At 47.9% G+C, this 26,268-nt stretch overlaps 1 protein-coding gene across 2 annotated transcripts in view; it reads left to right on the forward strand.

Annotated features, from left to right (window-relative positions):
- The window catches only part of RTN3 (reticulon 3), a 50,712-nt gene that overhangs the window by 13,721 nt on the left and 10,723 nt on the right, over window positions 1-26,268 (forward strand). The window contains exons 2-3 of one of the 2 annotated variants that reach the window (XM_084823604.1): window positions 5,713-5,763; window positions 16,142-18,178. The exons of the other annotated variant lie outside the window; for it this stretch is intronic. Coding sequence (XP_084679730.1) covers window positions 5,713-5,763; window positions 16,142-18,178 — 2,088 coding nt within the window. The remainder of the gene's footprint in view (window positions 1-5,712; window positions 5,764-16,141; window positions 18,179-26,268) is intronic. 2 annotated transcript variants of the gene reach the window in all.

The following is a 26,268-nucleotide window of genomic DNA, read 5'->3' on the forward strand; positions in this document are numbered from 1 at the left end:
TTTTCATGCCTTCAGAGAGCTAAGGCCGTTTAGATGTTTTCTGCTGCAGTTTGCTTTAATTGTAGTTCATTTTTAACCACCTTGAAGATAGTTCCCTTACTTGTTCACCCTCTGTCTCAGTATATAAAGGATAAAATTCTCCTGGAATTAATTAATTAATGAATCGTGGCTACTAGTCAAAGCTCCAAAAGAGAGCCAATAGGAACATTTATTGTATAAAGAGAAGTAAGTATCAGTTTCTAAATAAATGTATTTAATCTTCCTCTGGCTTCTGCTTTGGCCAAAGCCTAAGTGGACTTTAACTTAAATTAAATTAAGGGTGCAATCCTATGGATGTTTAGACAGAAAAAAGCCCTACAGCTCCCAGCATTCCCCAGTCAGCCATGCTGCTTGGGTGCTTGGGGAATGCTGGGAATTGTAGGACTTTTCTCTGTCCAAACATCCATAGGATTACAACCTAAAGGTTAGCAGAGTGGAATGTATAGTTCTCACTTTTTTCTGTTCTGTCCTCACAATAACCCTGTATCGTAGGTTAGCAACTGGCCTATGGCCACCCAGTGAGTTTCATGGCTTAGTGGGGAGTTGAGCTTTCAGTGTTAACTTCTGGATTGCGCACCAGACCAGTGTACAACTTCATTTTGTAAATGCTTTAGCGTATGTAGAACGTACACTTCATTGTAGGTAATAGCTATTGTGCTGCTGTCATTTTCAATTGGTTTTATGATGATGGGGTGTGGCTGGGTTCGTGCATGTGTATTGATTGTAAACAACTTTGGAATGGCATGCTGAAAACAGTCTGGAAATGCCATAAACACAGTACGTGGGAGGGCACAATGCACTGACCTGGTTCACCACAATGACGAGCCTGAGTATGGGTGGTTGTTGTTGAATCGTGAGTTGTTGTTGAATCATGGGTTGTCATTACATCCAAACCCTGCGCTATGGTTTAATGTTGGGTTGTTAACCATGAAAAACCCAGGAGGAGAACCCATGATTGGTTGTTGGGTTGTGAACTTTGGGCTGTTCATGGTTAACAACTCATAGTTAAACCATAGTGCAGGGCTCACATGTAATGAAAACCCATGATTCAACAAAAATCCCTGAGCTTGTCCTGTGGCTGGCCTCCATCTGTTTAGTTTTGCTACTTTCAGAATTCAAGTTTTGCTGAACCTGAAAAACTGTAGTTCTGGGACTCTGGAGGAATAAAAATTCATAAACTAAACAAAAGCAACTTTGGCTCGTAAATGAGGGCGGCGTTGAGGAGTGTGAGCTGGGAAGACCCCAAGCCAAATCTTGCCCATCAATTTACTAGATTGTTTTTGACAAGCTATTCTCTCTCAACCTCTGCTCTCCTTTCTGCAATACTGGTAGAATGATACTGACCTATATCAGGCGTGGGCAGACTTCAGTCTTGCGGGATCTATTTCATTGTTCTTTTACTAGAATCCCAAGACTTACCAGGTGGAACCAAGTGCAAAAGACACACGCAGAATTGAAGAATTGATTCTAAGTTCCAGAACATAACTGAGCTCACAGCCTTTCTCCATGAAATCCACAAAAATCCTGGCTACTTTGACCCCTGCTTTCATTACTGCACCCCCAATTATACTAGTGAAATAGAGTCTCATTTTGTTACTGCCATTGTTAAACAGTTGGGAGTCCGAGATCCTTACCATCTTCTTCAAATCACCCAGGGATCTACCAGTAGATTCCAATCGATATTCTGTCCATCCCGGCCCCATTATATGATGGCGCTTAAAAATAAGACTGCAACTCTGTAATAAGCAATTTGTACACAAATGAGAAAAGCTCCACTCGACAGCTGTACAAAGGTTAAGCACCATCCGCTAATAGTAATTTGGTAATTTTTAAAGAAGAGATTAGCCTCTCTCTTTTTTTGCAGAGAGGGTGGTAGGTTAGAGGTTTGGCACTTGATGAGTCAGGAAAATCTTAAGTGCTAATCAGGCCATTTTAAGGCCTTACACAGCACTAGATATTCCAAAATGCTGATAACTTCTTTGGGGATATGCCGCTAAACGTTTTAGTAGCTTGGCTTTTTAAGCTTCTTATAGTGATCTGCACTTCAGTTATTTAGTGCTTTGTTATTAATGCTTTAGACATCTGTAGCCCTTCCTTGTAATCTGTCTTGTTGGGCCCATTGGCTAGAAAGGCAAGGTATAAAATTCAAGAGATAACAATGCACATGTAGCAAGAGCCATTTTGCTTTACAGCGTCTTACGCTTATAGCTGTCACTGGTAGAGAAACGCTTCATTATTATTATTTATTTTTATGAGAGTGTTTCCATGGTTTTTTAGAGCTCCGGCACAGTTCCTTTATCTAAATGCAAATCCAAGCTTGGGATCCATTTGGGCTGCTGTGAAAAAGACCTCCAAAAAGAACCACCTAGAACTCTAGCTATGCACAGCCTCTTACAAGGCCTGATCAATCATAAAAAAGGGTCTGTTGAAAGCTAATCCTGCGGGCAAACAGTACTAAATAGCCCCATTGGCAGAACAGCTGGGACTGGAGAAAAGGTAATGGAGTCCAGGGGGTAGAAATAGGAAATAACGTTTAGTTATTTATTTATTCCACCAATGCATCTTTTTTCTTTTTTATTAAAAAACAATGCACCCTCTCCTACATAATATCATGCTGGAGCTAGGGAACGCATTGCAAAAGGCATACAATGTGCTTTTTGTAAAAGTGGGGGAAAGAGAGGAGACACCCCCCCCCCAAGTGCAAATTGCAACTTGTTGCCTGAGCTTTGGATAGACGGCGTTGCTGTTCATAGTTGCTAAATAGCTCTGATGTTGAAATTGTCAGTGAGGGGGGGAGGAAAGGCATGAGAAGCAGCTGCCAAGAGCCTCCTCCCTTTGTACGTTATCCCAGGGGAATTCTCGCCAATAACTGTTTCCCAACCTGGTACATCAGGTTTTGGAGTCTGCTCCACCTCTCCTCCTCTGCGCGGCTGGAGCGGAAAATGTGAGTCACCTGCCAAGGTCTGTGAAGGCTTGGATAAACCGGTTCCGTCGAGTATTCTTTCAGGCCGATATCTCCAGCGTTAAACCAGTCGCAAAGTGCGAGGTTGCTCAGTGATGAGTGGGACGCAGGCCCTTTCTAACAATTCTGTGCCGAGCTGCAGGTCAGACTTTCGACAGTGACAGAAGTAAGGCCCTCTGGTTACCTATCAAAGGTGTATATTGTTAGAAATTACAGTTTCGGATAATCCTGGAGAGTAAGTGGCATTTATTCATTGAGATATTTTAATCACCCTTTCAGCAAAGACTCTCCAAGGTGGCTTACAAGGGATATAAAAATCACATCATAGAGAAACATGCAAAAGTAGTTTGGATATACCGTGGGTGGGGCCACTGTGGAAGGTTGCCCCCAGACACACATACACCCCTTCCCTATGGTCTGCACAGGAAAAAAACACTTTTTTTAAATCACCGGCTTGCCGCCAAAATTCAGTGGTGCTCAGTAGCATTTAAAAGGGTTGAATTGAGTGTGTTTGAAGACAAGCTAAATTTGTCCTTTTCAGTGCTCGGTAGCTGCTGCAGAGTGCCATTTTGTTTCTGATTTTTTTATGTATATATAATTTCAGGGCACAGTGGGGGGCAGTGAGGGAGCATGTGACCTATGGGCCGCATTGCCCAACCCTGGCTTATAGGATGTTTATTATTATTAATAATGATTAATGTCATAGGAGGAAGAGGAAGCTAATTAGGATACACCCAGAAGCCTTCTGGAAGGAGGCTGCCTTGGCCGGGCCAACTGTTTTCATTAATCCAGTACCCTCCAGATGCCCATCATGCCCCCCAGCCAACATTGGCCTTGTCCATGCTGGTTGGGGGTGTTGGGAGTTGTAGTCCCACATATCTGGAGATCACCTGGAGCTAGGCAAGCTTCCCTACGGAAGGGGTTCTACAGTGTCAGTGCAATTAGGGAAGTTTGCAACCTCATCACCCCACCACCTGCGATACTTCAGCCGGTGAGGGCACAGGAATCCGGGTGTTTCAAGGAACCTCAGGAGGCATGGGGTAGGCAGAGTTTCGGAGATTTTGGCTTGCACTGGTGGCCAAACAGAAACGTGCATCAGACAAAATTGAGCCAAAACAGAGCCAAGGCTTACTCTGAACTCCGGGGCTGGGGAGGGGATCAACTGCCACCACCCACCACCCAGCTCCAGGGTTCAGAGGAGTTCTGGGGCTCTTCATGCTCACCAGAGGCTGCCCAAACGCTTAACCGCAGTAATCAAAATTGTAGACCTCTATTAAGATCTTCTTCGTAAACCCTACCTGAGACTTCTCCTCAAAGAGAGGCATCTAGAATGAAAGTATTTGGGGTCTTGCTTCCGATTTGCCAAGAACTTAAACACTGTTGTCCTTGTTCATACTTAAAGTGGAAAAGTCAGTTCCATGGCTTGATTCAAACATCACATCAAACCATGGTTAAGGAACCTTGGCTGTGGTAAGGTCTGATGCCTGAATTGCAAAACACGGCTTGTCAATCAGGTTGCAAAGCATGGTTTGGTTTGCTGACCGTGGTTTGGCATGATACCTCAGATGACAAATCAGAGTTATGTCGGTTGCTCAGCTTCCAGAGGCCACTGCACACAGAGGTGGGAATGCTGTGCAAAAGGAAAATGGAAGCAGACAGGCAGCTCTAAACCACGGTTTGCCTGGAATGTATTGAAGTCCAACCCGTGGATTCTAAACAATGGGTAGCATAAACCATGGTTTGGCATGGATGAGTTTATAAACGAGTAAACGGCTCTGTTATCCCCAGCTAGAAGGAAATATTGAGCTTTGGCAAAGGAACAGCGTTCTAGTCAGATGCTTGCTGGGGAAGGAGGTGCGGAGGACGCATGAAGCAACGTGACAGCGAAGGAAGTGGTGTGACGTGGCTACTGGAGGGGAAAGCGTAGGCAACAATGGAGGTTGTATTTTGAGACTGTTGGACAGTGTGCAGATTCTGTAATGTGGCTCCTCTAAACTTCAGCTGCCTTGATATATAATGTGTGTTTTGTGAAGTTCTTGGATGACAGTTGAATCAGGTTTCAGTGGCATAGCAAGATTCCTGTACTCTTTTTTTGTAATTTAAAGAAGCTGAATTAATTTATGACTAGGTTTGCCTTGAAACTCCGTGCAGGACATGTGGCAAGGAGGTATCTGCCTGGAGACATCCCGTCACTGTGGTCTTCCCTCCTCCATCCATGTGGCCAATTTTTGGAGCTACAGGAAAAGTCCTAGTAACTGGGCTTGGTGGGGGCTGACATTGGTAACACTTAACTTCGCACATCCAAGGCATGGCATCCATATAAAATGGGTTGGCCAGTTTCTAGGGCTCGCTTGGTCTCTTGCCATCTCCAAAAGCCTTCCAGTTAACCTGTAAAGTGCAACTACCATGTATTTACCTATTCTCCTAGCATTTCTATCAAAAAATCTGTTCTCATCATGTGACAAGATTATCCTTTTCCTTCTAAGCAGATCTGTAAAAATTCTTCACTTTGCTTGGCTTTCGTAGGCACATCATAAAACTTTTCGGCAAGGTGAGTGCATAGCCACTGCTGATCGTCCCCCCTCCCGCTCTTTTCCTGTGGCCCAGGTACAGCGGAGACCTTGAATTTTGCTGCAAAGCCATATTAATGAAATGCTTATATTCCTCCACTCCAAGGTTGTCGAGTCTCATCCAATGTATTTTCCTTTCAGATTCCTTTGTTTCTTCCTCTCAGCCTGTCTCTCTCTTTTCGACCTCACAAGGCAAGTCTGTCATTTTTCTTGTACCCCTCATAAAAGAAAAATGTTGAGAAAGAGGCTGTAACTGGGGACAGGATAAAGTTAATCTTTTCATTTATCCCACAAAAACTCTTGACTAGCTCCAGAACAGCTTGTTGGGTTACATTCAACAGCCATTCATCCATAGCTAGTTTCCACCTTCATGAGTGAACCATAGGATTCAACTTCTTGTGCGTGAAGTGTACAATCTTGAAACCTGCCATATTCACTCAAAGTGCATTCTGATGAACCTAAATTGGCAGTGGCATTTTTTTTTTTTAAGAAAAAGTCAAGCAGCATCTGTAAGAAAGAAGATCTTGTTCACAAATTCAAAGATGGATTATTTCCCATCAAAACAGTACATATTCCTAGGAGACGGAGACCAGGGGCAGGGGAGAGACAGGGCTTGGTTGTGCCTCTGTGGAGAAGAGCAAAACTTAGGCCAGATGTTCCTTCAAATCATGAAGCCTGAGCAGTTCAAGGTTAGGAAAAGACTGTGATCTTGATTTGGTTCCTGTAGGCCTGCAAGGGGTACCAGAATTCAGTGCGGTACATTTCCCTGAGCAAATCTCCCTTGTTGAAGATAGTGATAGCTTTACTGTAGTTGTCTTTTGGCTAGTAATGTGTCTTAGGCCAGTGCTTTTCAAACTCTGGAACACTAGTGGTTCCTCGGTGAGAAGATCAGCCGTAGCAGATAAGCCCCTTACCTGACAACCAGCTTGGCTGCCCTTCAGGGTCCTCCCCTGCGACATACAGCTGCAAGGTACATTTTAGGGCACACAGTTCAAATGGAGCGGTGGTGAGTCCCAACAGACCTGGCCAGTGCCGTGTATGAACTGAGTGTGCACCCTTGATGGAACATGTTCCAGAACCTCTGCAGCGCACTAGGGATCCGTAGCAGATGGTCCCAGATGTCCTCAGCGGACAAGTAGATGTGGGAAGCGTTCTGTGGTGGTACAGAGTTTGAAAACCACTGTCCTGGACTCTTTGGGGAAGAATTCTCTCCTGCCCTGAGTGAGGAGAGGCTCTTTCTTGGCATGCATGCCGTGGGTCTTGAGTTAAACGATCCATGGCAGCGGATCGTTTGTGGTTTTCTCAAGAAGTGATGCAAAGGGAGCTGAAGGAATGGTGTTCTTTGTCTTTTCTGGGAAGGAGGTGTGAGGCCTACCTATAGAAGAAGGTGCCAGAAAGCCTCAGCCTCTTGGCTATTATACGTGGGGGTGGGTGGGTGAGTGAGAGAGAGGTGGATAGACTTCCATTATATTACGTAAGAGGGGATGGAAAGGGAGTTGGAAGTGTGTGTGTGTGTGTGTGTGTGTGAGATTGAGAGAGAGAGAGAGAGAGATGGATAGGCTTCCATTATATTATGTAAGATGGGATGGCCCGTAGCTCAGTGGTAGAGCTCATGATTTGCATGTAGGAGGTCCCAGGCTCAATCCTTGGCCTCTCCAATTAAAAGGATCTGGGAGAGTTGTTGCCAATACCAGTAGACATGATTGGCCTAGACAGGCCAACAGTTTGGTTTCTATCAAGGCAGCTTTATATACAAGACGAGGTAGAAATGGCATCTGTAGAGGAACTTAATGAGGGGAAAATGTATCAAAAGGAGAAACTAGGTAGAGATGGGAATTGTGATGGAACAGGAATTCTGTGTGTCCCTGTCCTTAATGTTTCTCACAGGAGTCACAAGAATGGTGTCTCAAGATTGTCTGTCTTAGAAAGGCTTTGGCATCCCACATGCTACCTTCCAGTAGGTGGATTTCCACCTTCATGGAACCCTGCAGAGGACCCCCCTGCCCACTGCGGAGGACTCTGGGGCATGTTCTGAAACAGTTTGGGTTGGATGCCGGCCTGGCCTCTTGGAGCTCACTGTTGGCCCACATAAAATCAGGAATGCACTCCAGAAACACCCACCATTTTCCTTCGGCTGCACATGGCATGAGAAGATGGATAGTTGTGGGCAAGCTGTCCCGAGGAAGCTCGTTCACCAATCCAGATCTTCTCATTGAGGAACCCCGAGAAGCTTTGGAGGAGTCCCAGCATTCCCCAGGACACAGTTTTAATGCAACCGTTCCCTTAGACTCTAATTAGATCCAGAAGCGTAGGAGAACATTTGGTTGCAAGGCCGTAGAAGTTCACTGCAGCGGTTGGCCCACTGAAAAATGGGCCAGCCATTTTGGAATCCTGCATGGTGCTTCTCATAACTACTTGCTGATGGAGGTGGAGATGTCTGCTGCTTTTTCTTTGGTTAAAACTGTCATAGCTGGGGTTTCCTAGAAGCATCTTACGAGCACGTCCTCCCAAGGATTCAAGCCAGAAGCTGCCCAAGAATCAAATGTAGATTGTTCCACCTTGACAACGCTGCTCGTGCAATTGTTCTCAATCTGTCTGTCAATCAATCAATTTTATTACGGTCATAGACCAGCAAGTGTTCTCAGTCTAGCATTTTGCCACTGTAATCATAATACTTAAAAACACACACGCACACACTTTTGTTAGTATAGTGTAATACAGCAATGGTCAAACAGTGTTCTGAAGTGGGGTTCCTTGTCAGGCAGACGGAACTGCCCTGAAAGAGTTTGCCCACTGCTGCTACAGATCTTCTCCTGCAGCATGAAGCTGAAGGGGAGTGTTGGCTGTTTCCAAAATGCACCCTAACCACCTCAGTTAAGACCATAAAAATGCTGGAATTGCCCTGAGCAAACAGCCCAAAGGTCTACTAACCCAGCTTCCTGTATCCAATGGTAGCCTACCTAATGTCACTAGAAGCTTGCCATCAGGGCATTGAAGGCCCTTTTGTTTGTCTCTGCACCTTCCATTCACAGAGGTAGATTGCCTCTGAAGTGGAGGTTCCATTTAACTACGATGGCTAATAACCATAAATAATCCTTGCCTTTTGAAATACTCTTGGCATCTGGAATAGGAAGTTGCGACATTGAAAGACATTCGGGGCAAGCTGCGGGAAACCAGTTACAGCCTTTTTTGGAAACACAAACATTTTTCTTCTCACTTTTTCCCCTCGACTTAAAGTCCCCTTGAGACCTAGCTTGGCTGCAAAGTGCTGCTAACTTCCTATCTTGGTGCTGTGGCAATCACGTGCTATTACTATATGGCTGCTTTTGCACGCTGTGTTTCTCCTTTCTTTTTTAAAGCTTCACCTTTGTCTATTTAAACATGCTTTTTCAAGTAGCGGAACACACATGAGTTTCATTTGGAAGGCAACAAATACCTTCCAGCTGGAGGTTTGGGGAGTGGCAGTGGCAAATGGCAGCAAAGCCATGTGCGCTTCTAAAGTCACTGGACAAGATGCTAGAGTTTGCTCTAGGGCTGGTGCTGGGAAAGAAATTAATCCCAGAATCCCAAATTCTGTGATGGAAAGAAATGGTGTAAATTTGGGTAGACCTGAAGGTTTTACTAAGCCTCATTCTAGCCTGCCAGAATTGGGATTTCCTTATTTTTTGGTCAAGGGCTGATGCTGTAGCGTAGGGATAAGGTGACTAGGGTTACAGGGGCATAACTGGAGTGCCTCATTCAGTTCAGATGTTACAGCCAAGGCACGTTTTGGTCCGTGCCTTGGGCTCTATCCTCTCTCGCACGCTCAGATTCTGTGCACCCTCTTTTTGTCGTTCCCTCTTACTTCCTGGTTCACAATAACTTTGCCATGGTTTCTGAATTACATAAACTGTGGCTACTGAAAACTCTTAATTTGCTGCCAAACCGGAATTGGAAGCCATAGTTTGAACTGGGGTTTGAATGCGGGTTGCAGGCCGCGTGAGGTTTATGGTAACCATCGCTGACCCTCTCTGGGCATAAACACGGTTATTGTGAATTGGGAAGTGAGGAAGGGGAATTGTGATCCTAGGAGGGACCTCGCGAGCCCAAGGCATGGCTGCGACAAGGCATGGCCCCGGTTTAGCCATGATGAGCGAGCCAGGCCACTGTGAAGAGGTGTGACTGCTCGGACCCTCTTCCAGATCTCCTCTGGTTTTCAGGGCTTTTCGCTAGTGCTTTTCAAGTCCCTTCCCCTCCAGGCACTCTTTCCCATGCTGATCTGTCTGCTGAGGAACACTTAGGTGTTCCAGAAGGTTTTGAGGCACATTCCCAGTTCACACACACACTGTGCCAAACACTCCTTTGAGGCTGTATATTGCAGTGGAAGCTGGGTAATCGTAAACAAGCTTTCTTTCAGGGAGGCTTATCTGCCATTGCTGAGTCTCTAATTGAGGAACCCCTGATGAGCATCCAGGGAGTTGCAGTTCTGCGGAACACTGTCTGAAAGGCACGGCTTTAATTTGATACTGCCCACATGCCAGGTCTATTGTTCTTGAAACGGATAAGAGCTAGAAATGTGCTTTTGAAAACTAAAACAGGCAAGAGGGTTTTTTTCTGTGTCTTAGGCAGTAAGGTACCATACTGTACCCTTACATAAGATCATAGGAGCCTTGCTGAGTTCGACTAAAAGTCCATCTAGTCCAGCATTCTGCTTCCCACAGTTGCCAACCAGATGTCCCAATGGGAAGCCCACAAGTAGGACATAAACACAGTAAAACCCTCCCCTTCTTGTTCCCCAGGAAATGGTAATTCGGAAGCAGTGGTGTAGTGGAGCCGGGGTTAGCAGGGACACAGCCCCCTGACTTTTTTTTTTATTAGCAGGGATGCTGATGTCATCTGCCATCCCCCTGAGACTTCCCTGCTGCTTCCGAGCTGAGCTGCAGTCCTCACAGTAGCTTGTGGGAGGAATGAATTTTCTCAGCAACAACATATACTTGTGAGCTGCCCCTGCTGTACTGCAAAGGAGCTTGGGATAGTTTGGTCTTGAATGAGCCATTAAAACCCAATAGACCTGCTCCTGGTAGAGATGGAACCTGCTAGAGCTAGTTGGTTGATATGGATCAACATGGCGGCTTGACTTTGTGGCCTCTCCTTGGGGGCATGGCTTTGGCTCATGATGAACGCCTGCATTTCAAAATTTACTACCACCCCACTGGCTATATATAGCCATCATGAGGAATAGCCACTGATAGCCTTATCAGCCATGAATCTGTCTAATCCCCTTTTATAGCCAGAGAGTTGCCCTCCCTTGTTTTGGTTTTTTGGGTTCCACTGAGCAGTCGTGACTACTAACCGCTGCAAGATCTATCCTCCCTGAATTTGTCTAATCCCGTTGTGAAGCAACCTTAGCCACTAGCTTGTTGCAGTGAATTCCATAAGTTTATGCATGTAAATTATGTGTAGTTTGTGTAGGAGGAAAAACACCCTAATTATCAGGTTTGGGGTGGGGAAGATGTCATCTAGATGCTAGATGATTTAATTGGGGCAGAGGATGGCTTGAAATGGCTTCGTTTTGGACTTGCAGAAAATCCGAGGCAAAAGTAATTGGATCAAAGGGAATGGGAAAGCCAAATATCCATAAATATTATGAAACAAACCAATTAAGAACAGTGGTTATCATATTTAGTGGGCGCATCAGAGACTATGTTGGTAGGTATGGATGCAACGGGGAAAGATTCACGATTAATTGAACACATGTTATTTGGAGGGGAAAATATCAAAGGTTTGAAATGGGTAGACAATCCCTTTTTATACGCTACTTTAAAAATTTGGGGAAAATGGAAAAATAATCCTGGAAATATCCCCACTGCTTCCGTTTTTGTTACATCCAGATTTTGCTTACACAGATGAACAAGAGTGGTATGCAAAGAGCAGCTGCTTCATTTTGATTCAGCGCCCACAGCATAAATGGTGAAATTCAGGGTGAAGGTCTGTTGTGCCGCCAGGCCTTGCTAGCCCGACTCCTTTTCATATCGTTGCCTACCAGGTCCACTGGGCTTGTTATTGCGGTTTGCCAGTGTGTCCTTTTCTAAGCGGTGTTAGGGAGATACCTGAGAATAATTCTACTCTTCAGGAGGCTTCTGGTTAGAGGGGCTTTTTTCAGCAGCATGACGATGCCTTATTGAGCCAGTGTCTTCAGCATGTACAGCCAAGTACACTTCTCCTGTGACAGCCAGGCTTTCAGGAGGAGCATTTCTTGGCCCCGTTCATCTCCATTTTAATAGAACATGCCAGGATCTTAGAATCACAGAATAGTAGGGCTGGAAGGGGCCTCCAAGACCATTGAGTCCAACCCCCTGCTCAATACAGGAATCCAAGTCAGAGCATCCCCAACAGATGGCTGTCCAGCCTCGTCTTGAACGCCTCCAGTGTAGGAGAGCCCACCACCTCCCTAGGTCATTGGTTCCATGGTCGTATTGTTCTAATAGTCAGGAAGTTTTTCCTGATGTTCAGCCGGAACATGGCTTCCTGTCACTTGAGCCCATTATTCTGTGTCCTGCACTCTGGGATGATGGAGAAGAGATCCTGGCCTTCCTCTCTGTGACAACCTTTCAAGAACTTGAAGAGCGCGATCCTATCTCCCCTCAGTCTTCTCCTCTCGAGCCTAAACATGCCCAGTTCCCTCAGTCTCTCTTCATAGGGCTTTGTTTCCAGTCCCCTGATCATCTTTGTTGCCCTCCTCTGAACCCTGTCTAGCTTGTCTGCATCCTTCTTAAAATGTGGTGCCCAGAACTGGACCCAGTACTCCCAAGGAGTTGAGCCTTGGGTTTTCTGCATGCAGAGTACCTACTCCACCACCTGTGCTGTGGGCCAATGTGGTATAGTGGTTAGAGTGTTGGACTGGGACTCAGGAGACCCGGGTTCTAGTCCCCACTCGGCCATGAAGCTCACTGGGTGACTTTGGGCCAGTCACTGACTCTCAGCCTAACCGACCTCACAGGGCTGTTGTGAGGATAACATGGAGAGGAAGAGGAGGAGATTATGTAAGCCGCCTTGGGTTCTTTGCAGGAAAGAAGGCGGGATATAAATATAATAAATAAAATAAATAAATTCCTACCGGTTGCCGGTTTCCTATGGAGCTGCCGTTTACCAAATTGGTCCATTTAACTCTGTAGCGTCTATTCTGACAAGGACCAGTAGCAGAGTTATTGGCAGACAGTGGACTTTCCTGGCCCTGCTACCAGAATAGGGCGAGCACCTGTGCAGAAGCCTCTCAAGAGGCTTCCGCAGAGGCGCTGGGCCCAGTCCTTACAGCTAGGAATCTTACCTAGGGCCTTCTGCATGCAAAATGCACGTTACCACTGAGATAAGCTCCTTTCGGTATCGGCGTTTCAATGCCACGGAGGAGAGAACTGTTCTGAAGGTGCTGAGGCTGTATTGTGTGAAAGGAGGCGGTAATGGACATTTGAGCTCACTGGGTTTTGTGTGTCGGGGTGGGGGGTCTTCCCACTCCTGCTCGGAGTGCAGTGAAAGGAGTCATGTGGCGGCTTGGAACGTTCGCCGTTCACGAGCTCCCACCCAACAAATCGATGCACTTCCCTTGACCCCAAGGCCTTATTCAACCTCTGTTGGGCTTTGGAGAGGGTCTTTAATTGCCCTGGTGTGCTTGGCGGTCTCAGCGTAGAGGCAAAAGGTTTTGATGGAGACGATTTTGGTCTTCGGCCAAGCTCCACTGCCTTGGGCAAGCAGCATTAAACAGCGTTGCTTCACATCGGTCCCTGTCCAAGCTTGATCGCTGCCGATAGGTGGTGGAACATGGATTTCTATTCCAAGATAGCTAGCTGTGTCTGTTCACCTGCCTTACTGCTGTAATGGAAACTTGTTCTGTTACACGGCAGCTGTGGTTTTTTTGATGAGACTTGAAAAGGCCAACAGGTTTTCCTGAAGGACAACTTGCTCATAGCGACTGATCTTCTGTTCCCCCTACAGCAAGAGTGGGCAACTTGTGACCCTCCAGATGTTATGCCCTACAATTCCCATCAGCCCTAACCAGCAGAGCCAATGGTACACGATGTCCCTACAGGGTACAGATGCAAGGTGTGTTCTAGAATAGTGCTCTTCAACTTTTCCAGTCCCAGGACCCACCTTAAGCCCTGAGCGGCAACATGGAGCCCAATTTTAATTTAAGGTATCTTTTGCTCTAGCTCTTGCTCTCCCTTTGTTTTTCTCCATGCTCTCTAGCATAGTTACACTTCAGACACACTTCATTCCTTCTCCCTGAGAGATGAAGTTTGGGGGTAGGGGAGGAGAGATCTACAACATTTCTTAGCACCCACCCCAGACTGCAGTTCCCATTCTTGCGGGGTGGGGGTAGGTGGAGCTGTGATGCATAGAACTAGTACAAAATTGTTGTGCAGGCATATCCCCATTCTTTCTCCTTCTCCCTTTAAAGCAACAAAAACAAAATATGGTGTTACCATTGCAACCAACCTGCTTTGGGTCAGGCCACTGGCCCGTGGGTTAAGACCAATGTTCTGCCATTCACAAGGATTGGCAGGTCAGCAGGCATGGCTGATCACCCTGTCAACGGCGCATCCAGAAATCTTCTGCGATGCACAGGAGTTCCACGGTTGACGGCGGGGCTTTCTCAGCACGCCTGTGACCCCAGGGTAGCCTTAACACTGAATTGTGGCTCATTTGAAAATGAGACTGCTCTTTGGGCTCATTGGGGGTTGGGCTCAATGGCCTTGTAGGCCCCTTCTGACCCTACTGTTCTATGATGCTGGGGCGAAGAGAGACCCGTTCCGTGTTTCAGGAGTGTGCTTCCCTGGTGTAATCTCAGTTGAGTCCTGTTCAAGCGAATGTGCCCCTCCCTCGTCAGAGCTTTTTTTCCTAGAGCAGCTGCTCTCTGAGTGCCTTCAGTATGCGCTTCAGAAAGCACCCTGGCAGTTCTCAGCCCGAACCTTCTTTCTATGGTCTGAGAAAGAATGAAGGGAATTAGGACTGCAGCATGCTTCGTGCAACAAGAAAGAGCATACGCCTGTTCGCTAGTTTTTTAACCGCAAGGATTTCTGTTCCAACTTTCTGCAGTAAGCATGCTCAAGATGGCTCATGAAGTCAGAGATGAGAGTAGTGGTGAGGACATATCCACAGCCTTTATCCTAGATCCTTTACTGCGGTAGGCTCCCAACCCTTCGTTGGGAATGCAGTCCTGCAAAAGCTACTTTAGGGATGACGCCCTCTGGCTGTACTATCGCATTTGTGCACTGCCACAGGTCCAGGCCTATTTTCCCATGGCTTAAGTGCCAGGTAATGTGACGTAACTGATGCTCCGCTCTGTTCAAATGTGTGGGCTGATGCCCCTGGGCGCTGGCCCGCCCCTTCTGTATCTTTCTCAACCACTGCCCCACGTGTGAAGTGTGGTTCCCAGAATCACTCCACAGTGTTGATGCAGTCCAGGTAACTTCTAATTTTAGGTACTATTGGGCAGAATTATTTTTCTTCTTGCTCAGGTGCTTTGTAGCAGCTACCCTGCTGCCCACTCAGAAAGGCCCAGGGTAGCTTGGTAAAGCAGAACCACGTGGCGTCCATAGGAGGGTATTTACAGAGCTGCCTTATATGTGATTGGACCATTGGTCCCTCTGGCCCAGCATTCTATACTGTGACAGCAGTTTTCTAGGCTTTCAGATGGGTTTTCCCAGCCCTACCTTATTATTATTATTTATTACATTTGAGATGCTGGGGATAGTACTTCGGGCCTTCTGCATGCAAATCATGTGTTCGACTCCCTCCCCAGTTCACCTGATCCTTCACTGTGCGAGATTGTAGCTGGAAGGGGCAGTATTACTCTGCCTTAGCAACAGCTCAGGCTACAACAGGCAGTTGCAAACCCCGGTAAAGCACACCATATTTGTAGAGCTTCAAGGTTTCTTGATTCTTTAGGTTTGCTGAAAAGCCCCTTCTAACGCTGGTTAGAATGCTTCAGTGTGTTTGTTTATTAAAAGAATGTATAAACGGCCCGTCATCCTTATGGATAACAATAAATATGATTTAAGTAGTCATATAAACACAAAATAAAGGAATAAAATACAGTAATTCTACAGTCTTTGCCGCCTTGCAAACATCCAGTAGCACTTTGTAACACTCAGAAGAATTTACGTGCACTAATTTGAGTTGCTTCTGTTCACCCACATAGCATGCCTGTGGTCTTTTGCACTTACTGTTGTTGTTGTTATTATTTGCTGTCCTAAGCTCTTCATCTGCTATGAAATTGACTGTCGGTGGCTTTATGTTCATTGGATTATAGCTTCCCTGTGAAATGGCTCCCTTGTGAAGTCCCTGTATTTTGGGTAACAGTCGCACGCATGCTTGCTAAGGCTGGTTTCTCTTGGTGTGTTTGTCGTCTCCCTCATTCTTAGAGCATGCTGCCTGCTTGACTGTGAAATCTGTAACTGCTGCTGTGTGCATTTCTCCCTTTAAAAGAAAAAAAAAAATCTGGCTTCCGAGAAGGGACAACTGGTCTTCTTCCTGTGGCCATAAACTTGGCTTCCAAGATTGCAACTCCCCCCCTCCCTTGTCTTCTCTTCATCAGCTGGAGCTCAAGATGCTTATTTAACACAGTCAGGAAACCAGAGGGAAACAAATGGCACATCTACACTCTTAAACGCAGGAAAACAATTCATAGATGGCCAAACACAGGGCTACGTCTGTGGGACCAGTGAAGGTTTGAAACTGGAGGCAGCCTCTGTAGGAAACCCTGACCTGGAGAAATCTTCGTTTTCTATTGGATCCAAAGTTCACAGCTGTGGGTCAGTGATGCAGGCTGGTTCCCCGGGGCATAATGACTTTAAGGGAGATGTCTCTGTAGATGGTAAGAGTGATCTGAGTGGATCCGGCCAACTCAGAGAACCAGCCTCAAGTGGAGAGTCCAAATCTGATTTGCTGACCAACCTGAAAGATGAACCTGAGCAACCTCTAACCAGAGTCACATCTTCATCTTCCTCAACATCCCCCGTGGCAGCTAATGAGGCCATTGTGGAAAAAGATTCCCCTGAGTCCCCATTCGAAGTCATTGCTGACAAGTTGGAATTCGATAAAGAATTCAAAGATGTCCTCATGAGCAACTCCAACGACATCGGCAACAACTGGGTCGTGCACAGCGAAAGGGAGCTGCTGACAGACATTCCGGAAGACCGTGTGTGTGAGTTTCGGGTGAAACCTCGGAGCGGGAGCAGAGCCCCGTCAGGGCCTGGCCTGTCACGCCAGTCTTCGGGGACCACCGCCGCACTCGAAGAAGTGTCCAAATGCGTCCGTGAGATGCACAGCTTCACGAGCGAGTTGCTTAACTGGGATTTGATCCCCAAGGATCTCGACGGCAAGCCCGACGACCTTGTCAGCTCAGGCCCCTCGCCCTCCCCCACCAGAGATACCGACGGTGTTGTCACGAGGCCAGCGGGTGGCAATGTGGAGCTGGGCAAAGCTTCCGCCCCTCACCAGCCGCTCACAATCAGCCTCCACCACCAAAAAGGCAAGCCATCGTTAGAGGTGGAAGACCAACGGGTCATTGTGGGGCAAGAGGCAGCTGTTGCAAGAACCACTCCTGTTGCCGTGGCAGAGCTGAAAGCCGATGTCTGTTGGCCGACTCCCATCCTACCTGAAATAACTGATGCTGACAGCTCCGGGGAGTCGGACGACACCGTCATAGAGGATACCGCAGCGGATCCAATCTTCCAAAATGAGAAGGCTGTGGAGAGCAGCAAGGCACCTCCAAAGCCAACTGGCTCTATCAAAACAGAGATTGTGCATATAGCTGATGAAGGGACACCGGACAAGCCATATGAACTCAGCCAGGGAGCCAGAATTCCTTCCGGGACCCTAGAATGCAATTGGGCGTCTGTTGATGACTTTGAAGCAATCCCGGCCAAGGACGATGTTCTTGGGGGAAACCCACTTGGTGCACCTCAGCCCCCCAAATGGTCCACTTCATACCTACCTGCTAAAGCAGGGCAGGAATTGGGCACTTGCGAGCAGGACTTGCTTGAGGAATGGCCCCAGGCAGAAGGTCTCCCCGTTTCCCCAAGAGGAGCCCCCCCTTCTCTCCCCTTGGACAGCGTGAAAGAGGCCGTGTGTCCAGATGCTCTCAACGGCGAGAGTTTTACGGATTTCATGAAGGACTGCTTGAAATCCAAAAGGAGCGAATCTCCCGAAGACCCCGTCGAAACTTTCTCGGAGGCCGAGCTCAAAGCAGCAAGGTCTGAAGTGACGGCGGCGCCCTTCCCACCGCCCCCCAAGGCGACTCAAGGCTTTGAGCAAGAGCACCTCACCATCAAGGCACTCAAAGAAGTCAGCAGAAAGACCGAGCTGGAGAGGCAGCCGCCCACCCCAGGCAAGGCCTCCCTGCCTGCCGGGCAGTGTCCCAGGAAGTCTGCTGAGACGCCACCAGACCCTCCAGAGTCTGCACAGAAGTCTTCCTTGGAGAAGAGACCCCTCTGTCTCAAGCAGGCTGTGGATGTGAAGCTGGCTCCCGCCCCTGCTGCCCTGCACAGTGTTCCCAATAAATCTTCCCACGCCCCACCTCCCGAGCTTCCTGCACTGCACGCCATCACAAAATTACTGGCTAAATTCTCAGGTAAACATGCCCTTAGGTCGCTACTTGTGCCTTGCATGTAGCCCTCCAAATAATAACGGCAAAAGTCACATTACATTTTACCCCCGTGGGGGTGGCAGTGGGCACCTCATAAGTCGCGGCTGGTGTGAAGCGGTCATGCCCATCTCATCATGCCAAGTTCTCACCCAGCTCAATATTCCCCAAGAACAAAACATCACAGACAAATACAGGCACAGAGATTCTGGGGGTATTCAGAATGAGGCAGAGAGGATATTGAAAGATATGCATGGTTGAAAGATGTCCAGCCCCTGTTGGTGCACGACACATTATAAAAGCATAACCTATTTTTCTTCCTGGGGCGGCTTTCTGCTCTTCTATTTGCTTAACTGCCAAGGAGTTGTAATCAATCATATGAGCGTTGGGCAGTGAATTAAATCCGCAAGCATTTGCACATGAGAGAAACCAGTAGTTCTAAAGAAGAATGGCATATCCTCTGTGTTTGGGGGACGGTGCACCTGTGTTGTGGCAGGGCAGCGCCTTAAGAGAATCTGCTGCCTGAATTAATTGGGTGCACCTTTCGAGATAATCAGAAGGCGTGTAGTTGATTAAAGTGGACATTGCAGCCCTGTTAACTGTCATCTCTCTCACATCTGCTTGCCAGTTAACTTCAGCCATTTTTTAATTTCATTCGAAGCCCACCCTTCCTCAAAGGAACTCAGACATTATGTTACTTATTTTACTTGGAGACTTATATCCCCAATGTCAAACTCAAGGCCGCTTCCAAATAGTAACCCTAACAATAAAATAAAATCAACAGTAAAACAGTATTATAAATCGTTTTCCATTTCCATTTCTCTTTTTCTCCCATACGTGCACACACACCTCTCTGCGTCTGTGATGTAGTTTGTGCTGCAAGATAGCAAGCAACTGGCCCACGCTTGCTCAGTGAGTTTATGGGAATTCGAACCCAGGAATCTCCCTGGTCAGATTCCAGCACCCTACTCAGGTTTTCCATATGCACAAACCCCAGTTTCTTTTCCATAGAAGGTGGGGATTTGGACCCACAACTTCATGGGCACAAACCTAACAAATGTGTCAAGCTTTAAGTGAGGAAGTTGTAGTGTGATTAGTAGGCAGTTAGACAATGCAGAAATAATGTCAAGTCCAGTGCACGCAGTGGGGAGAGGGCATAACTCAGTGTTAGAGCACACACTTCCCATGTGGAAGGTCCTGGTTCAATCTCCAGTTAAAAGATTTGGGAAAGACCCATTCCTGAGGCTTTGGGAAGCCATAGCCAATCAGTGAAGATAGTGGGGCTATTCAGACAACATGCTAACCCACACTCAGTGGGGCTGTTCACACAACAATGGGGCTGACCCACACTCAGTGGTTAAGTGTGGGTTGTTTGGAACCTTGGGTTGTTTGTTGAACCATGGGCTAGCGTGTTGTCTGAACGCAGCCAGCGTGGCTTGTTAACCATGCAATGTAGCTTGTTAACCACCCTGAACAACCCAACCAAAAAAACCATAGGTTCTCAAGGTGGCTTGTTCGAGAAAATAAGGCACGCTGCATGGTTAACAAGCCAACCTGGCTGCATTCAGACAACGCGATAACCCATGGTTCAAAACAACCCACACTCAGCCACTGAGTGTGGGTTAGCGTGTTGTGTGAACAGCCCCACTGAGTGTGGATTAGCATGTTGTCTGAACAGCCCCACTACTGGATTAGATGAATCAACCGTCTAACTCAGTGTAAGACAGCTTCCTATAGGCATAGCTTTGGGCAACTTTTTAAGAGGGCAAGAAATGAATTTGTACCCAAACACCGTACTTCAAATAGTCCCCCCCACACACACAACACACTGGACAGTGGCCAGTAATTCCCAGTTGCCTTGGTTTTCTCTCCTTGTTGTAATGCTTGTGCATTGAAATCCTCAAGTAACTCTCATATTGCATTTCCGTGAGCAAAGCAGGGTCTCTCTGCTAATCCAGTTGGTCCTGCAGGTAGCAAGTGTTTGGTCATCTTGAGTCGTGCAGGTTGGCTTACACGTGTGCGCGCGCTCGCACACACACACACACACATACACAGATCTGGGCAACGGTAGGCTTGGATTTTGCAAGGGCTTACTGTAGAATTGGGATTGTTTAGCTTGGAAAAAAAAGGAGGGTAAGGGGAGACATGATAGAGGTGTACAAAATTATGCCTGGTGTGGAGAAAGTGGACAGGGAGATGTTTTTCTCCCTCTCTCATAATACTAGAACCCAGTGGGGTCATCCCATGAAGCTGATTGGTGGGACTTTCAGGACAGATAAAAGGAAGGACGTCTTCACACAGCGCAGAGTTAAACTATGGAATTCGCTACCACAGGTTGTAGTGATGGCCACCCATTTGGATGGCTTCAAAAGGGAGTTAGACAAAGTCTTGGAGGAGGAGGCTATCAATGGCTACTAGTCTTGATGGCTCTGTGCTACCTCCAGTACCAGAGGCAGTGAGCCTATGTTTACCAGTTGCTGGGGAACATGGGTGGGAGGGTGCTGTTGCGCTCATGTCCTGCTTGTGGGTTCCTGGTCGACAGCAGATTGGCCACTGTGTGAACAGAATGCTGGACTAGATGGACCCTTGGTCTGGTCCAGCAGGGCCCTTCCCATGTTCTAAAAACTTGGTGACATATAATCAAGATTAACTGTGAGGAAGAGTTCAATATGAGGTGCTGTGTTTGAGCATATTTGGGGCCGGGGGGTGTTCGAGGTTCTTTATTTTGGAATTAAGGTCGAAGGCTCGCACAGAATCCTGAATACATGGTTTGCTTGCTCTTGCAACATATAAAGGCACAAAGTTTCAGCCTCCTTCTCGGTGTTCTTCTCAAGCTCAAGAGGCTGAGTACAAATCTCTGTAGAGACCAGCCATCCTCAACCTGGTGCCCTCCAGCTGTTTTGGACAACAAGTCCCCAGCATGCTCTAGCCTGCCATAGCTGGCTGGGGCATGTTGGGGGTTGTAGTCCAACTTACCTGGAGGACACCAGGTTGAGGAAGGCTGGTCTAGGTCATGCGTCCCTGCCAACATCTTCAGACTTCGACGGTGGTAGGTATATGCTGTATTGTAAATTGTAGTCTTCGTTGACTTTTAGGGTTTTTTGCAGAGTGTACGTTTGAATGAACCAAAAGCAGATGAGCTCTTCCAGGATTTGGCTAGCAGTTCTGCTCTTGTGAAGCCTGCCTTGCCACTTGCAATGGCTTCTTAAGGAGCCCCCAAGGCAACTGCGCAAATGCTCCTTCTGTGTTTGCGCTGAAGCAGATGAGCTGTGAACTAGGGACTTCCCCAGTTCAAATGTTGCCCCTGCCATTCATTAACTTGGTGGTCTTAAGCAAACCATTCTCTCAGCCCCCTGCCATCTTCAAAATGGGAGATGATAAGACTTTATCTTGTAGGGCTGTTGTAAGGATTACAGCAACATTATGGAAGGGCTTTGCAGACTAAAAGAACTATATAAAATTCTGTTATAATCTCTGTGTAGGGAAGTCTCCAGCCATTGCCTGAAGCTCACATCTATGTTTTAACCCACGGATGTCGGTTGGGAAACTGGTGTGGGCATTGGCTTTCACCTATTCGTTGGTGTAACACTCACAGTGACAGTATGCACAGTTTTCCCTACAGAGAGATTATCTGTGTAAGGAAAACATCACGCACAAAGTCGCCCTAAATCCATAGAGAGCTAGGGACCGAGGATGCAGTCCTAAACACACATGCCTGAAAAATAAGTCCATTTAGAAGCAGCGGAAGTCACTTCCACTTAGCCATGCGAAGGATTCTGCTTTTCACTGAAAATTCTGCGTTTTTTATTTTTAAGAGTCTAGCTTCTCTGCGATGGCTTGAGAAGAATCTGGCACTGTATCAGAATCCTTTCTTTGAACTTCACTGTATTAAGCTGTGGGAATGGCAGGCACTTTGGAAGAGGGTGAGAAAGTGCTTCCTAGTCTGTATTAATATTCGGCAAGTATGGAAAATCCAAATGTAGAAATTCAGGAGCTGGGTTGAGATTTAGCTGAGAGGAGTGGTGGAGAATTAGGTGAGTGCTTTTCTCAGCATTGGGGAAAGCATCATGAGCTTGAAGAGGGGGCCCTGGGCTAGCATGCGCGCTTCCATGCACCTCCTCTTTGCTTCCATGTTCCAGATGGCACTCCGCTGCAGCCGATGGGCATGTTACACTTGTTCTGCAGGGCTAATCCCGCTTGGGCCTAATTTTTTGCTGAGGAGGCAACCCCCTTGCCTGGACTTGCACCCCTCTTGAGGGGCAGTTCACATGATGAATTGCTCCTTCATATAAAAGAAAACCCCAATCCCTCCAGATAGAAAACTAGCATATCAGGATGAAGCCTTCTAGCCTAGCCATCTCTGTGACGTGGTAGTTTTCTGTGTTTAGGGATTTTTATTTTTTTTTAATGGGAGGAATGTTCAGTCACGTGACCCCCCCCCCCACCTGGAGTGGGCCGGGTCAGGCCCTGGTTAATCTACCTCAGGGGTAACAAGGTCTTAGTTACCAACCTGAGTCTTCAATCTCTGATTGTTCGGCCATAAGGCAGCAGCTGCTGTTTTTCTGTCAGCGGGCATGGCGCTCCAGGGTAATCACGAAAAGACAGGTCTCCGTCCCATGAAGAATGCAGTCTAAAACTCTGCGCAAGCAAGGCAGGAGAGAAAGCAGAATATCCATTCATTCCACTTTTACATCATTGGGCTCAGTTCCAGTGAGGTCTGGGGACCAAGGGATTGTGCCAAAGGCTTTGTGGAAAAAGGTGACCGTTGCCTCTTCTCTGTCTGTTTCAAAAGATGCACTCTTCCTGCGGTAGAAGGTGGCGCTGCACAGACTCCCTTCTGGTTGAGGGAAAAGGGAGTGAAGCAGTTGATAGCGTAACCCAGGCCTGTCACAACCCCGGGGAGGGCGTTCTGTATTCGTGCCCAGCACCCTCAGTGGCTGTTCTGTCCGCCTTTGTTCACCAGCGTTTTATGGGCTGATACCAGACAAACACAAGGGCGGGGTTCTTGGCTGCCGTTCTGTTCCGCTAGCGATGGGCAGAAATTACTTTGGCGATTCGTCTCTTTTGTTTCAAAGCCAGACTGCAAGCAGAAGGGGTTGGGAGTGGGGGGGTTAACGAGAGGCAAACCCGTTTTGTTTTCCCTCTGTGGGTCAAGGAGCAAGCAGCCTGAAAAGCGTTTTTTTATAAACTTTTATCTTTGGCAAGCTGCCCCATCACCCATCTCCCCGAAAGAGGGAGCGGCTCTCCCGTATCCACACAGAGCAAGTCTTGTATTGGGTTTTAAATGCCTCTTCTGTGCTGCTCGGAGGGTGCTTGGATTGCGGGGGGAGGGATGTTTCCCGACGCTAGGGCCACGTGCTTTGTGTGCGCGAAGTCCCAAGTTCAGTCTGTGGTTTTGGAGGGGGACCCGTAGTTCAGTAGGAGAGCAAATGCTTTGGAGGCATGCCGTCCCAGGTTCTTAACCTCCAGTGCACGGGACCTTGGCCAGCAGGGCTGAGAAAGAGGCTTCTCTGCCCCAGACTTTGGAGTGTCACTGCCGGTCCAAGGATGCAGTCCTGGGCTGGATGGGCCAGCTTGGTCTGACTTGCCCCAAGCCGGGTTTGTTCTTTCATGCTTTGTGTATCTATGTGTCCAAGTGGCAATCACTACAGCAGGGATGGCAAACCTTTCAGCCCAGGGCCCAAATTCCATTTTGGAGAAGCTGTTGGGGGCTGCATTCCAGTGGTGGGTGGAGCTGAAGCCAAAGGGGGCAAGGCCAAAATACCAAAAAATACCAGCCTATTTTAGCTTCACGCTCTTGCTCCTAGTAGCTAAACCTTAAGAGAGGCATCTCAGCCTGCACAAGGGCAGGAAACCACCAAATGACTGGGAGCCAGGGGAAAGGGGCGGGGCCTTCTAGGGTTCCCTGCGCAGGCAACATTTGGCCCGCGAGCCTAAGGTTCTCCACCCCTGTGCCACAGGGCTTTGTTTACTTTGACAGGAGAGAGCAGTGGAGACGTGTATATTTGCAGCACATGCTTTATTTGCGCGAGTAACAGCAGAGCACACGCTGAGTCAAAGAGGCTATTTGCTACCCTCCCCAAGAGAGGGGCCCTGAGCCCCAGCACCCTTCCACCCGACACGAAGCATCCTCTGTGGGCATGTTTCTTTCCTTCTGTTGGGCCTCCATCCTTTCCCCTCTGCTTGAGGAGTGCTAGCTTCTCCAAGCCCTGATGGATGCCTCATTCAAGAATGGTTCCCAGTTGTCAGGAGACGGTTTTTGGTCACTAGCTCCCATGCATGAAACCTCAGCCAGCCTTCCTGCACCATTGCAGTCCATGGACACAGGAGTGTGGGGTGGGGATTCTTCCTTAACAGATTCCATTTCCCACCTCGAGGGCAGCCCTTGACCAAATAATTCTGTTCCTGCTAGTCATGAAGCAGAGGAACTACAAGGAGCTTAGAGGGGCACTAAACACCCGCCCCGCCCCCCCTTGTGCTTTCTTGTAAGTCTTTCTCAGGCTGTGTCTTCCTCGCCGTAGATTTTGAAATTCCACCAGACATCCCACACATCTTAACGCTTTGCTTCAGTCATGAGGACTAGCAACTTTTTTTCTTTCTTTTTTTTTAATGGAAGCTGAGATTTCAAAGATGCTGAACTGCAGACAGCCCGGTTAGGCTCTAAGCCTGGGTTCACCACGAGCTTATGAAAAATGCATGTCAAATGCACCGGCGTGAGGGGCAACCAGCTTAAGACTTCCCAGCAACCTGCTAGTAAATGCGCTCGAGGGAGCGATGAAATGGATTCGAGGCCTGTTGGGGAGCCGCTGGCGCGGGTTTTTATTCTCCCTTTCCTGCCCCCTGCCTCATTAGGTGTTGAGCACTCATCCATCATCCCTGATGCATTTCCCCCTGATGCATTTGCAAAGAGGACTGCCAAGACGTTGCTGATGCTCTAGCAACCAACCTTTCCAGCTTTTTCCCCCTCTCTCTTTTTGTTTCGGGGGGTTTTGCCCTTGCCTTGGGCAAGCACCGGTGATCTGCTTTTTCGTCCTCTTTCTGTCCTGCAGCCTCCCACTCCTGGCTGCTTTGACAGCTATCTCATGGTGGAGGGGGTGACTTGGCCAAGCTGTTACTGCAGAGAAAGCTTTTGCTAACAGGCACACAGCCCGGTCCTCTCCCTCCCTCCCTCCCACCCCCCAAAATAAAGGGTCCTGTTCTCAACCAGTTACCTTCTCTCTTTCAATCTGCCTGAGAATGCAGTGCAAAACGTCCCTCGGGAATCCAGGTGGCTTACATTGGCAACTTTTGCCAAAGAATAAATTAATCCACCCTCCCTGCAGCTGCAAGGATGTATGTGGAGCTTTTTGGTGACCCCCAGGTTATGCCTCAAATGTGGCCGAGAGCAGCCAAGCTGGCGGCTTGTCGGGCGAGTGCCAAGTGATTCTACCTCCTTTTGTTCCCTCCCCCATTTCTCTCTCCAGCATAGAGTTGAAACCAAGCTTTCATCTTAAGCTCAGCAGCGTGGCCCGGAGCCAGGCTATCGGGAGAGACGCTGGCTTACAGCCCGGTTTCTCTTCCCCCAGCCCTCCTGCCTCGTGCGCTGCTGGGAGAATAAACAGCCATTGCTGCAGGCGGCTAATCCAGAAGCTGGGTTTCTCCTTCCCCGGTGTGGGGCAACAGTCACCCTCTTGACAGAGTGGGTGGTTGATATTGCAGGGCCGGTAAGGTGGAGAACGGGGGAGAGCAGGGAAACAGCCTCCACCCTCTTGGATGCAGGTCTGTGCCCGGGAGAATGTATATTTTTGGACCTGGTTCATCCCAGAAAGAGGGGGCTGTCTTCTCTTCCCCCCAATGATTGTGCCTAATTTCAAAGCTGGAGCCCATATTGTACCGACAGCTATCGGGGCCGAGCGTCTATTTCCAAAAGGCGTTTGGGGCTACAGTCTCAGTGTGGTTACCAACTGTTGCGGGGCAGGTGTATTTTAACTGTGGCAAGATACAAAAAGCAAAGGTAGCCGTGTTCACCCGAAGAAAACCTCTAAAATCTGTATCGCTATAATGTGTGGCAGTCCAGGGGCCGGTTCCTCCCACAACCC

This window comes from Heloderma suspectum, chromosome 17 (assembly GCF_057233095.1).
Source record: "Heloderma suspectum isolate Gila_16-S chromosome 17, 16-S_ref, whole genome shotgun sequence".
Lineage (NCBI taxonomy): Eukaryota > Metazoa > Chordata > Lepidosauria > Squamata > Helodermatidae > Heloderma > Heloderma suspectum.